Source organism: Simochromis diagramma, unplaced genomic scaffold (assembly GCF_900408965.1).
Source record: "Simochromis diagramma unplaced genomic scaffold, fSimDia1.1 OVJJ01000487.1, whole genome shotgun sequence".
Taxonomy (NCBI): domain Eukaryota; kingdom Metazoa; phylum Chordata; class Actinopteri; order Cichliformes; family Cichlidae; genus Simochromis; species Simochromis diagramma.
The window spans coordinates 1,668,242-1,682,763 of NW_024387305.1; the positions used below are offsets into that span (position 1 = coordinate 1,668,242).

The 14,522-nt window shown below is 38.4% G+C and overlaps 1 protein-coding gene across 1 annotated transcript; it reads left to right on the forward strand.

Moving 5' to 3' along the window:
• The first annotated feature begins 1,206 nt into the window (after positions 1 to 1,206).
• Positions 1,207 to 13,510, forward strand: cusr (Copper-only SOD repeat protein). Its single transcript, XM_040004701.1, has 11 exons — positions 1,207 to 1,247; positions 1,346 to 1,399; positions 3,023 to 5,087; positions 5,591 to 5,690; positions 7,013 to 7,090; positions 7,263 to 7,367; positions 8,082 to 8,214; positions 8,335 to 8,449; positions 10,102 to 10,226; positions 12,138 to 12,218; positions 12,977 to 13,510. Exons 2-11 carry the CDS (start codon positions 1,360 to 1,362, stop codon positions 13,078 to 13,080), a joined length of 2,946 nt encoding a protein of 981 aa, XP_039860635.1. The 5' UTR covers positions 1,207 to 1,247; positions 1,346 to 1,359; the 3' UTR covers positions 13,081 to 13,510.
• Positions 13,511 to 14,522: the final 1,012 nt, after the last annotated feature.

The window sequence follows — 14,522 nt, forward strand, 5'->3', positions numbered from 1 at the left end:
ACATAACTGGGGAGCTATTTGTGGCATATGTTTTAATCATGTCCATCATGGTCTTTTGCAGTTAAGACAACTTCTTCACACAGAAGTAAATGGAGCTAACTGAGAGGAAAGACACAGATTTTTTTTTTTAATTCATTCAAGTTCTTCTAATATGTTATTCCACTACCCTTCTTCTTCCACACTTCTGTGGGGAAGTTCACCTTACTCTGCGTATACTGCAACTAACAATACCATGACTTTAATGTATCTGCTTCCCTTCCAGTTGCCTATATTGAGCTACGATTGCCTATTCTCTGTATGCATGCGAATCCATGTGCAAATGACTAGCCTGTGTGTACAGTGTGAGCAGAGAGAGGAACACAACCAATGCAATCAGTGATTTAAACAAGCCAAGTGACTGACCAAAACCACTTCAAAGGACCTTAAATACATATTTAAAGAGTTACGTAGTATAACAGTTTACGGTGATGGGCCATTAAGCTGCTATTTTTAAAATAAAGTTGCTATTTTCTGCTATTCAGTTTTTCCCTTGAACTTTGTCAGAGTAGCAGTTTTGGTTTTCGTATACTTTTTAAGTAGAAAAAAGGGAAGAGGTAGAAATAGGGTGCAAAAGGGGAATTTTAAAGTAGAAATGTAGAAGCATTAGCGTGTTCAAAGAGCTGTGGCTCTCGTGTAAGAGTAGACTTCAAAGTTCCTCTGTGAGTTTAACATTGGGAACTTTAAACTTCCTTTGTTGTTGCTCAAGTTATTCAGATCACAATGAAAAAAAAAACAGTTAAAAAAAAATCAAAACTGCTTAATCTGCTGCATTTTTTTGTTTTCTTTCATGCTGCATTTATTTTTTATGATTTTAGGTAGAGACATTAAAAAATGTTATGGTGCATGCTACAAAGAGCAACGTGTAATAGATCCTGTGACTAAGAAACTTTCAACTCAGTCCACAATGAAAGTCTCAAAAATGTTCTTGAGCATACTATTGTATTTTAAAATACATTAGTAAGGCCATTAAGTTCTTTTCAATGCCTGTACTTTTCCGTAAAATGAACATCATCAAGTGAGCCGCCTCTAACCATCCTGCCAGACATCCCTCCCCTACCCACATGCATGAGACACTGTTCCCCACATGAGGACCAATCAGAGGCTGGGAGAGCACAGACTGCAGCTTATAAACAGAAGTGCAAGGGAGGCTGCATGCTTTTGAGTCACACATGAAAGACTCTTAGAAAGCAGAGAGACACATACCAAGAGTCTGTCCATTAATTTGCCATAACTGAACTTTTTCTGCTGTGACTTTTTTCCCCCCAAATCTGCACTTTCAATATTTTCTGTTTATTCTGTGTTTTAGACACATCTGACAACATGTCCCTTCTCAGTGCTACTCTGCTGTTTCTTTTGCTTGGTGAGTAATTTTTAATCTTCTTATCCAGTTAGGCCAAATGGACATTATGAATGATTTATGTATTGAGCAACCTAGTTTATTTTAACTCACATGTGCTCATTTTCTTCTTATGAATGTTTTTCAAAGAAAGGTGTTAGAAGTATGTTGCCAAATAGTTATCATTTAACAGCAACTGTTTGTAATGATTAATGTATTTTGAAGTCAGTCATCCAGTAGATATCTGAGCTGCTCAAGATCAAAGCTTAGTATGCTGCATCTCTTACAGGGGATGTTAAAGTTGAACTCTGACTGCTTGAAACTAGTTAAGAAATTTGCCATTAGAGGTCTACATACACTGCATTGAACATGCTGCATTTTAATGTGTCAACCATATTCCCATCTGTCACTTGCTTTATTTTCAAAAGAAAATCAGGCTTATTACAAGATGATTGTCAGAGCAGGATGGTGATCCAGAGAAAAATAGTACCTACTTATGGTGTAAGGTATTTAATGAATATTTAGTTTTGGGTTTGCAAAAAGACCCCAATCTGTTGTTGCTCTGGTATGTCAACACTTACACCTTAAAACTAACTAGTTATAGGACAGTTATGTTAGATTTTACCACTTCACTCTAAATAATGGGAGATTTTCTACTCACTTGACTATAGAAGCTTTGAAAATAAAGAGGGTGATTTTCTTTTGTTGTGAATCAATATAGTGTCATTTTAAATTAGAATGGAAATGGAAATCAAAATAGGGCTACTAGAAGGTATTTATACCAGGGCAACACATTGTAAAAGTAGAATTTCCCCATTTTAGTCTCTGAATAACACAAAGAAATGAAAGCTGGTGGTAACAGATAATTGGGAACAGAAACTCAAATGTGAACCAGTGTTTCTACCTTATGCATACGAACTTCTATACACTTTATCAAGTAGTTCTCTACTATATGGTAAAAATGTTTTAAAAGTGTTTCTACAAATGGAATATAAAATTTGTTCTACATATGAGACAAATGTTATATTCCCAACAAAATTATCTACCCATATTTTTTAATAAACACAGTATCATATTATGTAACTATTTTTTTGACTTTCTCAGAAACTACTGTGCTGCCACCTGTGTGGCGCTCATATTTTCTTAAATAGACTGGTCACACACAACTGAGCAATTGTTATCTGTGTTTTTTCATACCTTCGTCAGACAATCTGGCCTTAAGTGGAATATTCATCATTTCTGTCTAATGCACATAAAGTGTGGTGTTTTTATATTATTACAAAATGTGGGGGTGTAAAGGTCAGCGTGGCGGATACATGTTTATGGTCAACAGCTGATTTTGTGTTCGGTTTTTATTCAAGGTTGTTTACTGTAAGACGTGGATGAAAAATCTTCTGCTACTTTGGAAATCAGATGAGGCCCAGTGTACAGTTCAGAAAAGACCGATTAGAAACTTGACTTCTTAGTATATTAAATATTCAACTTCTTGGTCATGTCAAGGTTGTATTATGTCTTGAGGGGATTTCTTTTTTAATCCTTTTTTAAGCTTTTAAGGATGTTTGTGCTGGGGTTTTTTTGTTCAGTGCTTGTGCATTGACAGCTGTAGTAATGCCACGGCAATTAGCTTCTCCTTGTCTTCTTTTTCAGATTCCATTTCCTGTGTTCAGTTTCTGGCACCTTTGAACATGGGAGGAGTCATTGGGCTGGTGCAGTTTAACTCAATGTCTCAGATGGCCACTGTCAACGTGTCTGGGGCTGGATCCTGTCGTTCAGTAAACATTTCCCTCAGCGAGTTTCCCGTCATGTATGGCCACTTTGCTCAGCCCTGTTCTGAACAAAATATCGGCTCCAGCGTCTTCACTTTTACTGCTGATCTTGCCTCAAATTCTAACATCAATGTGTCCGACCTCTTTGCGCAAAGAAAAAACCTTGATGACTTCTCACTGTCGTTGCAAACGTGTAACGGAACTAAAGTATGCACAGTTGTAAGTCAAGGTCAGACCCTCGTAACTAGTCAGGCCAGGTTCTATGGGCCCATCGCGGGTAACGTTTATATCCGTTATAACATGGATAACGCCAGCTCCAGGGTTCTTGCAGATCTTGTGACGATCGGTCAAGTTAATGCCTCGCAAACTAATGTCACGCTCTATAGAGCTACAAGTACTGTTGCAAACTGTGATATTCTACTTAAAAGCTTAAATAATGCATCTTTGACCCCTCTGGGTTCCGTAAAGGTCGGGACCCCTTTGCAGCTCCAGAAATCCCGTCTGGACCTCGGTAGCTTCCAAACCACAAATGGGTTTCTTTTCCTTAGGGTGGGGTCAAGTTTCAGTTGTGCTCAGATCTATAATGTGCCAGTGAAACAGGTTAGAGCTGATGTGAACATGAATGGGATCAAAGGATACTTCAGTTTTCGTCAGGCTTCCCCTTTTGATCTCACAGAGTTGAGTGTCAATCTGACCAATTTACAGAGCAATGTTGCCTTTTACCATGTCCACGATTTTCCTGTCAGGTCATTAACAAACCGGTGTTCAAATGATAGTATAGGTGACCACTGGAATCCATTTCGTTTGAACAGAAGTAGCCCAACTTACCCAAGAGTCCCAGGGTCAACACATGACATGTATGAGGTGGGTGACCTCAGTGCCAAGCACGGGAGCATAGCAGGCAAAAATATGGTGGACATGACATTCACAGACTTCAATCTCCCTCTGTTTGGAAAGAACAGCATTGTAGGTCGCTCAGTCGTCATTCACCAACCAAATGGTTCGAGGTTTGCTTGCACGAGTATCAGCTATCCTGGCGAGGTTATTGTAGGCAGAGCCATATTTTCAAGCCCTGTGGTTGGTGAGGTCTGGTTCACACAGCTGGTGAACAACCCCCTCTCTGATGTATCCATATTTCTGAATTTGGCATACGGAAATCCTACAACACCAACCAAAAACCACAACTGGCATGTTCACGTCTACCCAATCAGCTCAGAGAGGGATGATGATCAAGGCCGCTGTACCACAACTGGAGGTCACTGGAACCCCTTCAACATCACCATTGATGCCAGCTATTCCCTCCACTGTAACCCATCTGGTCCCCTATCCTGTGAGGTTGGAGACCTCGCCGGCAAACACAGTACCCTTGATCTTGGAACCACGTTAGAGGTAGTGGCAGCAAAATACTTCTTCACTGATGTCACCTCCTGGGTGCCCAAGCCCGGCATTATTGGCCGCTCTGTGGTCATCCATCAAGCAGAAAGAGGCGGGCCAAGAATAGCCTGTGCCAATGTCACATTGGTGCAAGTTCCCAAAGCTAGCTTAGGTACATGGTTTGGCCCTGGAGTTTCTGATGGACAAGTGGGTTTCTCCCGAGCTGTGCCACAAGGTCCCACAACTATAAATGTTTCCTTAATGAGCCTGAACTCCATAGCTAGTGGTTATCATGTCCACGTGTTGCCCCTCAACCCAGGCAGTGCAGAGCCCTGTTCAAATGCAAACATCCAGGGCCACTTCAACCCACTAGCCTGGAACGTATCACAATCCCCCCCTCCTGGAGTTGGCACTGTGGACCAGTATGAGATGGGAGACATCAGCGGGAAGTTCGGCACACTTGATGATCAAAACAACTTTGAAGCTGTATACATGGACCCTGACATGTCGATGACTGGACCCTACAGCATAATGGGAAGGTCGCTGGTGGTTCACAATGTCAGTGGAGCAAGGTGAGAATGTGTACTTTACTATTTGTGTTCTTAGCAGATGAAAGAAAGAACATAACGCAGCACAAAATTAAAAGGGAAGAAAAGAAAGCAATGCCATACACAGGTTACCACATCGTCTTTTTTTCTGTAGAAATAAAATTGTTAGCTAATCTTTTATTTTTAAATACTTGGTATCTGTTGCAAAAAAGAGGAAGTATTTATCATCTGGGACAACTCCAACAAGTGAAAGGTCTGGTTAGTTGCAAGTCCTTACGCAGAATAACCAGATATGTAAGTTGAGAGACCGACTTCTGGCACAGAAACAAAAACGTGTCAGTCTTTCGAGGACACCAGTGTAAAATGTCAGTTGCGGACATAACTTCCTGGTGTTTTGTGCCATGACAAAGAATTACTCAGCAAAATACTTTGTTGAAGATCCTCCTAGATGTCAGAACATGATACGATTTTCTTATCTTAATTGTGTTTCTCTTAGTTTATGTGTTTTGTTTTTTGTTTATTTACAGAATTAGGTGTGCCAACATCTTGGCTGATAGACTCACAGATGGTGAATGGGTTATTGCCAAGGCTGTCTTTAATGGTACAGTGACTGGGACAGTTAGACTGGTAAGAATCATCACAGATAAAGTGTTTGGTGCTCATCTCATGTTTCTCATCTACTTTCTTTCCTTCGTTTGGTCTATTAATTTCAATAATTTCTATTTTTCTGTGACTAAATGGTTCCTCACAAAACAATAATGACTTACTGTATATGAATAAGTGTTTAACAAGTGAACATATCTGAAGTGGAAAAAACAACAACAAAGCCATGCAATTATCTGTTGCAACAAATGTAAACAAAACAGTTTGATTGCCATCTAATCAGACAAGTTAGGGAGTGTGTACTACATTCATTTAACACTGCATTCCTTTGCATTACTAATGGCTTCAAGATGAGGTGAGGCATATGCTATTTTAATCTCATGAGCTCCCTTCTTTTGGATTTTACATTTTAACAAAAGGTTTTACATTTCTAATATTTAGCTCACACTGATGCTAACATCACAGGCATGATTTCCCACAGAGGATTAAACTTTTTTCGCCAGTTTCTCTGTAAAAACAAAGAAGGCTGAAATGTTAAAAACATGTGGAGTTCTTTCTTTTAGAAAGACAGCAGCTTTTCTTATCTTATACACCACATCTAAAGCGGTGTATTTAACTGCTACCCACTTGTAAAAGGTTGCTAATCTTACTAGCAGTGTGTAAAATACTGTATTGAGACCAGTTTGACAGAGAAACAAAAGAAGTTATAATTGAATGAGATGAGTGAATGAGTCGTAGTATAATATATCCGATAGCCTAAGAGCAGAACAATTGTTTCTTTATCATTGCTAACTTATTTGGAGCCAAGCTGCCACAAAAACATGACAGTGTATTTCTGCTGCACTGGACAGAATTCATTATGCCTACGATAGCTTGCAACAGGAAGCAAAAGGAAGAGGGGGACGAGAGCATTAGCTTAGCATCTATCCGCTGGCTAATGGTACGTGCGGTTTCACCAAACTAAAAGCTCACCAAGGGAACAGCTGTCTCTGGCAGCTGCCCTCCAGAGGCCCCATACTGAGCTCTGCACTACACTAATGGAGAGAAGAGATTGCAGTATCTCTAAACAGCCTATATGATTAAAGAGAAGTAGGCAGTTTGAGTAATCAATGTTGTTCTGCAACAAAATAGAGTGGTTTAACTCAGACAGACTGAGAATCAAAAGAAAAGTGAAATAAAATGTCATAGTGAAATACCTTTACACTTAAAGGTGGACAGCAGTATCCACAAATCTATACTCGGTTCATTTTAACGGCATTCATGCTTCAGCAAAGCAAGTGTTTAGTTGCGATTGAACTATGAGATTCCTTCTTTGTAATGTAGGCACTTTGTTTTCCTCATCCCAGCAACAGCAGGTGTTCCTCGATGGGAGTAGCAGCGATGTTACTCTGGAGGTGAACCTTAAGTCATCTGCAGGGGATAATGTAAGTACAGCTTTATATAATCTACATGCATGCAAAAAAATTATATTGGCCACCATCACAAAACTCAGTGTTCATCTGCCACCCATCAGTGTGAAACTCTCTTTAAGCCTTTAATGGGATAGATGTGTTAAAAGACATCATTCTCACACCTGTATTTTATCCCAAACTGAAGAAATCAACAGCTTCCCTGTTCATCACAACTAATCGGGTTGGCTCCAGTGACACCAGGTGCAACAGTGTGGGAGACACATTCAATCCCTTCAACATGACATCGATGGTGAGATCCTAATCTTATCTGCGTAAAAAGGACGCAAAAACGAAATAAAACAGAAACAACACGCTTAAGAAATGAGAAATTGAAAGCAAAAAAAGTGGAAGAAAAAAGAGTTTGGCCAGGTAGTTTGACCATAAGTTACTTGAAGGAAGTCCAGAAGGGTTGCTGTTTCCTGGCGGTTTGGGGACACATATTGTAATAAGGGGCCAGTCTGAGTCTAATTACAAGTTTCTTTAGTTCCTCAGTTTGAAAATTCGTAATTTCACTGAATTTAAGATTCAAAGGCTGCCCTGAAGATGATCAGTTTAAAGTGTAAATATAATAGTACATTTTTATGCTTGTAAGGGTATATGAATATATATAATAGTATAAAGATGCTAAAAACTGCACTAATTATCAAAAGTAAATAATCTCAACGACCAAATTATTGGCTTTATATGAAAAAGATTTTGCAAAGGATCATGATCAACTTAAACCTGCCTAAATAATTGTAATGCTAACATGATTGACATGTGTTCATCTAATAATCTCTACATGTTTTTCTTCAAATGTTTACATGTAAGCATATAATATATGTATAAGACCTAATATGAACATTTCTTTTACTTAATGGGACCAGTGATGCAATTGGTCAATAACCGGAGAATATTGCTAACTTCTCTCTTCCTCTTCCTCTAACTTGTGCAAATCACTTCTTTCTTTCGCTTCCACTTGCAGAGACCCACCTGTTCTTTAGAAAACCCACTGAGCTGCGTGGTGGGGGAGATATCTGTAAGACATGGCATGGTTAGCCTGACACAGAGACAGTTCTATACTGACAGCATTATTCGCCTCTCTGGAGACAGCACAGGTGAAATGAGTCACCATATGTGATCAGTGATAACAGCAAATACAAAACTTCAAAATCTCCAAAGAGGTGAGTTTACTTTGTTAAGTCTAATTGTTCGTTATGTTTTGTGTGTGTTATTAGTGGTCTTCAGATCTTTAGTGCTGAAGAATGGAGAAAACATCACAGCCTGTGCCGACATCCTCCCTGAATCCCCGTCAGCAGCGCAGACGTTTCCCAATGTGACTACATTCAGCCGGTGAGTGTAATTACAACATACTGCATGATGAATACTTTTCATGTAATCCTAAATCACTCAAGACACTTTAATTGCTTGCTGGAGGCCATTTGCGTAGACGTTCTATAAAACGGTTCTGTACATACAGGGAGTGCAGAATTATTAGGCAAATGAGTATTTTGTCCACATCATCCTCTTCATGCATGTTGTCTTACTCCAAGCTGTATAGGCTCGAAAGCCTACTACCAATTAAGCACATTAGGTGATGTGCATCTCTGTAATGAGAAGGGGTGTGGTCTAATGACATCAACACCCTATATCAGGTGTGCATAATTATTAGGCAATGTCTTTTCCTTTGGCAAAATGGGTCAAAAGAAGGACTTGACAGGCTCAGAAAAGTCAAAAATAGTGAGATATCTTGCAGAGGGATGCAGCAGTCTCAAAATTGCAAAGCTTCTGAAGCGTGATCATCGAACAATCAAGCGTTTCATTCAAAATAGTCAACAGGGTTGCATGAAGCGTGTGGAAAAACCAAGGCGCAAAATAACTGCCCATGAACTGAGAAAAGTCAAGCGTGCAGCTGCCAAGATGCCACTTGCCACCAGTTTGGCCATATTTCAGAGCTGCAACATCACTGGAGTGCCCAAAAGCACAAGGTGTGCAATACTCAGAGACATGGCCAAGGTAAGAAAGGCTGAAAGACGACCACCACTGAACAAGACACACAAGCTGAAACGTCAAGACTGGGCCAAGAAATATCTCAAGCCTGATTTTTCTAAGGTTTTATGGACTGATGAAATGAGAGTGAGTCTTGATGGGCCAGTCAAGCTCAACTCCCAGTCCTACTGCCAGTTTCTGGAAGACACCTTCTTCAAGCAGTGGTACAGGAAGAAGTCTGCATCCTTCAAGAAAAACATGATTTTCATGCAGGACAATGCTCCATCACACGCGTCCAAGTACTCCACAGCGTGGCTGGCAAGAAAGGGTATAAAAGAAGAAAAACTAATGACATGGCCACCTTGTTCACCTGATCTGAACCCCATTGAGAACCTGTGGTCCATCATCAAATGTGAGATTTACAAGGAGGGAAAACAGTACACCTCTCTGAACAGTGTCTGGGAGGCTGTGGTTGCTGCTGCACGCAATGTTGATGGTGAACAGATCAAAACACTGACAGAATCCATGGATGGCAGGCTTTTGAGTGTCCTTGCAAAGAAAGGTGGCTATATTGGTCGCTGATTTGTTTTTGTTTTGTTTTTGAATGTCAGAAATGTATATTTGTGAATGTGGAGATGTTATATTGGTTTCACTGGTAAAAATAAATAATTGAAATGGGTATATATTTGTTTTTTGTTAAGTTGCCTAATAATTATGCACAGTAATAGTCACCTGCACACACAGATATCCCCCTAAAATAGCTAAAACTAAAAACAAACTAAAAACTACTTCCAAAAACATTCAGCTTTGATATTAATGAGTTTTTTGGGTTCATTGAGAACATGGTTGTTGTTCAATAATAAAATTATTCCTCAAAAATACAACTTGCCTAATAATTCTGCACTCCCTGTAGTGCACTGTATAACCTTTTTATCAGTACTGTATTAAATAGTTGTCGTTGTAGAGCTCAAGTGTTTGTATGACGTTAAAGTGGATGTTGGTGTCTTTATGTCCAGGTATGACTTCCGAAACAGGGTCGCTGACGTACTGCAAATGAACCTGGCAAGAGTGACTATCTTGCCCACATCTCCTCAGTCTGTATCTGGGGGAACATGTCAGCAAGTCAACTTCATGATATCTGGTAAGGCAGAAAAAATGTAATCAAACTTCCATATTTGGCAACCAAAAAAAGGAACAACACGATGATGTGAGAAGGTGTCATAATGTCAGTATTAATACAAGTATTTCAGTGAATATTGTTAACAATTTAAAGTTTATTGAAGAAATACAAAGTACACTACAGCCTCTGGTAGGCTATAATGTCAGACAGTTGTCTTTTACAGGTATCTTTGGCAAGGTATGTTAGGAATTCAATATGCTTCATCAGATGATTTGAAATAAAGACAAGCTGAAACTTTTTCCCACTGCAATAATGATTATTTTATTATGAACAGAGAACTTTAGCTGATGTTTTCAAACAGGCTATAAGTGTGATCTACCAGAGGATTTTTATTATTTTGAAAATTGAATTCAAATACTTTGGGTCAATGTGTGTTAGACTCTCCAAGATTGAAAATGTCAGTCGTGGACTAATGTGCTTCTAGCATTTATTTTTGATTTATACCCGACTTGTGTATCGTGAAGGAATTCGGTGTCACACCAGCAGTTACTTGATCCTTAGCCAGAACATGACAGTTTATGCAAATGCAGTAGAAAATTTCCTGGTTGTTATGAACTGCCTGGCAATCACGTTTTGCAGGAGTTCCCCTGGAAAGCTAAGCCACACTCTGGGAACTCACATGCATCTTCTGCTTCATGAGATGATTTAGAATGAAAAAGCCAAAACGTTTTTCCCTGCTTTATTATGACCACAGAGACATTTAGCTGATGGACAACTATCAAACAGGCCAGCTAATTATCGGGGCATGTTTATTGTTTTGACAATTTAATGAAGCTATTTTGGCCCAAATAACATTGCGTGCTTCAAACAGTCAAACTTCAGACTGCAAATGTACATTTTTAATCATATTTTATTGTAAATATCTGACATATCAAACCTGAGTTATTGTTTGGTTAAGAGACATAATACAATTTCTTCACCATTCAGTCCAAAATATTTGCACACACTATAGCCTCAAAGAACTCCTCACCTAGAACTGATCTAGAATTACTGCACCACCCAGGTACCAAGTACTTAAAACAATGCCTTTGATAAAATTCATTTCCCGTTGCCTGGCTGTTACATTAGACTTTTTCCATTCTTGTTTATTATTTCATACTTTTAATCGAATATTATTTGATTTATGTTATGATTTTATAATATATATATATATATATATATATATATATATATATATATATTATTTTTATGAGGGGGCAGTGTGAGTCATATGCCTTTGTCCCCGAGTGTTCCCTTGTTCGTATTATCAATATTAATGTTAGTCTTGTGTGAATGTTACAGCATCTATGTCAGTAAACGGTTCAGCTGCTTTAGACTGGCCAAGCTTTTTGTCAGGACATCGATACAATGAACAATAATGAGTATTGAAAATCTTCCGCAAACCTGGAATAATGAAAAGTAATTTGAGACTGGAGTTGAAGTCTGGGAGTCTCATTTTCTGTCCCTTCCTTTGTCCCAGGGGGTAACTGAGGAGAATTTCACAGCTTTCACACACTATATCACATGACAGGCATTTATACTATCCCAGGTCTCCTAAAAGGTGAAGAGTTTACTATTCCAATAATTCCACACAAGGCCACCACTGGATCATTTTTATTAGAATAAAACGATTAAGTTCTTTAACTGGCTTACGGAAATTGCTCTCATGGCATTATTTTCTGATTCAAGCCAAAATATTGAAAGGGCGTTTCTTTTGTCAGCCAAGTGACATCAAGGGAAACATAACTTTCAGTACAACAAAGATTCACGTTTCATAATAACCCATTGAACTAGCAGTTTCTGTGAAGTATAACAAAACAGTGAAACTCTAAGTATGCTAAGTACACTGGTATATGTGTAAGTAAGCACTGTTATTTTGTCTGTATGCTAAAGGGAATGTGAGCACTGGCCTGCTGAGCTCTGTCAAAACCAGTGACAAAATGGGCGTCTTCAGAGAGTCTGACATATGTTCAAGTAAGTGCATTTTATACTGCTCTTAAAGCTTTGACTATGCTTTAAATGCCTTTTGGTAAAATGAAATTATCAATGTATTTAGACAACATTTAGAAGGACACTTTGAAGTCCTTTTTTAGAATCCAAACAATAAAATAATGCATAACACTTGAAAAACTTGGAAGCCATATCAGCTATTAATAGGGACTGGAACTGAGAACCAAATGCTGTAGAGAATCAGTTCCCAGTGGTTCAGTTCCTTGGAAATCATAAGTCTGATATCACTTAACGTTTCCACTTACAATCAATCGGCTGATTTCAGTTCGCATGCCAAAAACAGTGGTCCAGTCAACAGTGTGGATATGGACATTACATTTATTTTTAAAAAAGGAAAATAGCATGGCGCTTTGCTAGCATGCTAATGCTAAGCTAGCCAACAACCAGAGTGATGCTAAAGCTGAATGAATTTCCGACCCCAGCCCAGCAAATAACCTGAAAACCTGAACTTTAACAGATGAGCAGTCAGGCATGACTGACAACAGTTTCTGCCTGTTCAAGTCTCTTTGTGCTAGTTACCTTACAATATAAAGTGCCTTGAGGCGACTGTTGTTGTGATTTGGCACTACATAAATAAAATTGAACTGAATTGAATTGAGTTTTCATCTTTGCTCTGTGCTGTCAGCTGTAAAAATCTAATATTTGCAGTCGCAGTTCGTGTTTTCAGTGATCATTGTTAGTCATTCAAATAACATGTGAATGCCTTTCTAATTTCTTATTAGGAGGTCCGAGTCCAAGTCCGAGTCCAGCCCTCACGCCATGGACTTTTCTTCTTGGCTTGATGTTCGCCTTCGCCTGTCTGCTGCCTTCAGCAACTTATTTATAGCCCGGAGACTCAGCCACACCTTGCACCGTCAGTGGGGTTACATGACCTTAAAAAGATTGTAAATAGAATGTCTGTCAAATGCAACAGTGATCATCAAGCGAATGAACACAATCTGTTACATTGAAAAAAAAATTTCAGTCAATGAAGAATTTCCCTTTTTTCATTACTTTTATAAAAATCTAAAATCTAAATATAAAAATAATAATGGTAGGTAACAAGGCTTAGGTAACAGGTAAGAGTTTAATGTTTAGAAATTTCTGCAAACTAGATTTTTTTTCTATTTATGTCATTTGGTTTCTTTAATGGGTGGGTGGTTTTATTGTATCTTCTGACCTCCTAACTTTGTTCTTCATGTATGCACTCTCCAAATATCCATGTGAAATATTGTGTATATCTTGAAATTTGTGAATAAAGTACAATAATGTTTGGATGCCTTGTCAGTTTCCAGAGTAAATGTGTTTAAATTGCAGATGCAGTTTTTAGCTGGACAGTAATTCTGTTAAGATTTGCAAAATAAGATTTTTTAACTTTTTCAATTCATTCCAGCAAAACAAACCTCCAAATAGCTGCAAAATGTCTAATGATTAGATTAAATAGACTGCAGTGTTATTCCTTTCATTAACATGGTGTCTAGGTAAAGTGCATATCACTTTTCCACCCATTCCCTCACTCTTTTCCACACATTCAGACAGTTTCCCACATTTTGATTAGTTTTAGTTTCAACACGTGAGCATCACGCAAACTGTCTGGCTCAAAAACCACATGAATTCCTGCTAAAACTAAAAAATGATGATCACAAAGAGCAGAAACTGACACTTAACTCTTTAAAAAAATATATATATATATTTTTTTTTATAAGTTTAAAGGCCGTGCAATCAACCTCAAGTTTCCATCTATGTGGGTAAAAAGTTGAAAAGATTGCACCAAAATAATATACAGTATATCAATCATTCTTAAAATTGTATCATTTAAGTTTTTCAAAAGTTCCAAAAAAAAACTCCCCAAAAGGCAAAGGTTAAAATATCAATACTACAGTCTAAATATCAGGAGAGCAAATCAAATATGATACACTAGGTTTTAAAGTGTTACCGGAGAGAGGTAAAATGATCAAATAATCCAGAAAAAAACACAATACCGGTACATAAAAGTTTAAATTGGTTTGTCATGGAGTGTAATAAACATTTGATCCCCAAGCAAAACATTACTCTGTGAAAAAGCACAGCAGTAGCTGTGGGGTGGCTGTAGCTCAGGAGGTCATCTCCTAGTCAGAAGGTTGGTTGCTCTAGTCTGCATGTTGCTCTCTGATGCAGAGCAATATTGTGTGACAGTTGGATAGAAAGCACTTACATAGAAAAACAAAGCAAAAAGTGCTTGTTTAAATGGGTGAATGAGACAAGTTATGTAAAGCGCTTTAAGTGCTCAGAGTAGAAAAGCGCTATATA

What these genes read in the sequence shown, in the direction of transcription:
- cusr (XM_040004701.1), top strand. Translation starts at nt 1,360, where the DNA reads ATGTCCCTTCTCAGTGCTACTCTGCTGTTTCTTTTGCTTG. An exon ending in CACAATGTCAGTGGAGCAAG is followed by an intron (nt 5,088 to 5,590) that starts GTGAGAATGTGT and finishes GTTTATTTACAG; the next exon opens with AATTAGGTGTGCCAACATCT. An exon ending in CCTCTCTGGAGACAGCACAG is followed by an intron (nt 8,215 to 8,334) that starts GTGAAATGAGTC and finishes GTGTGTTATTAG; the next exon opens with TGGTCTTCAGATCTTTAGTG.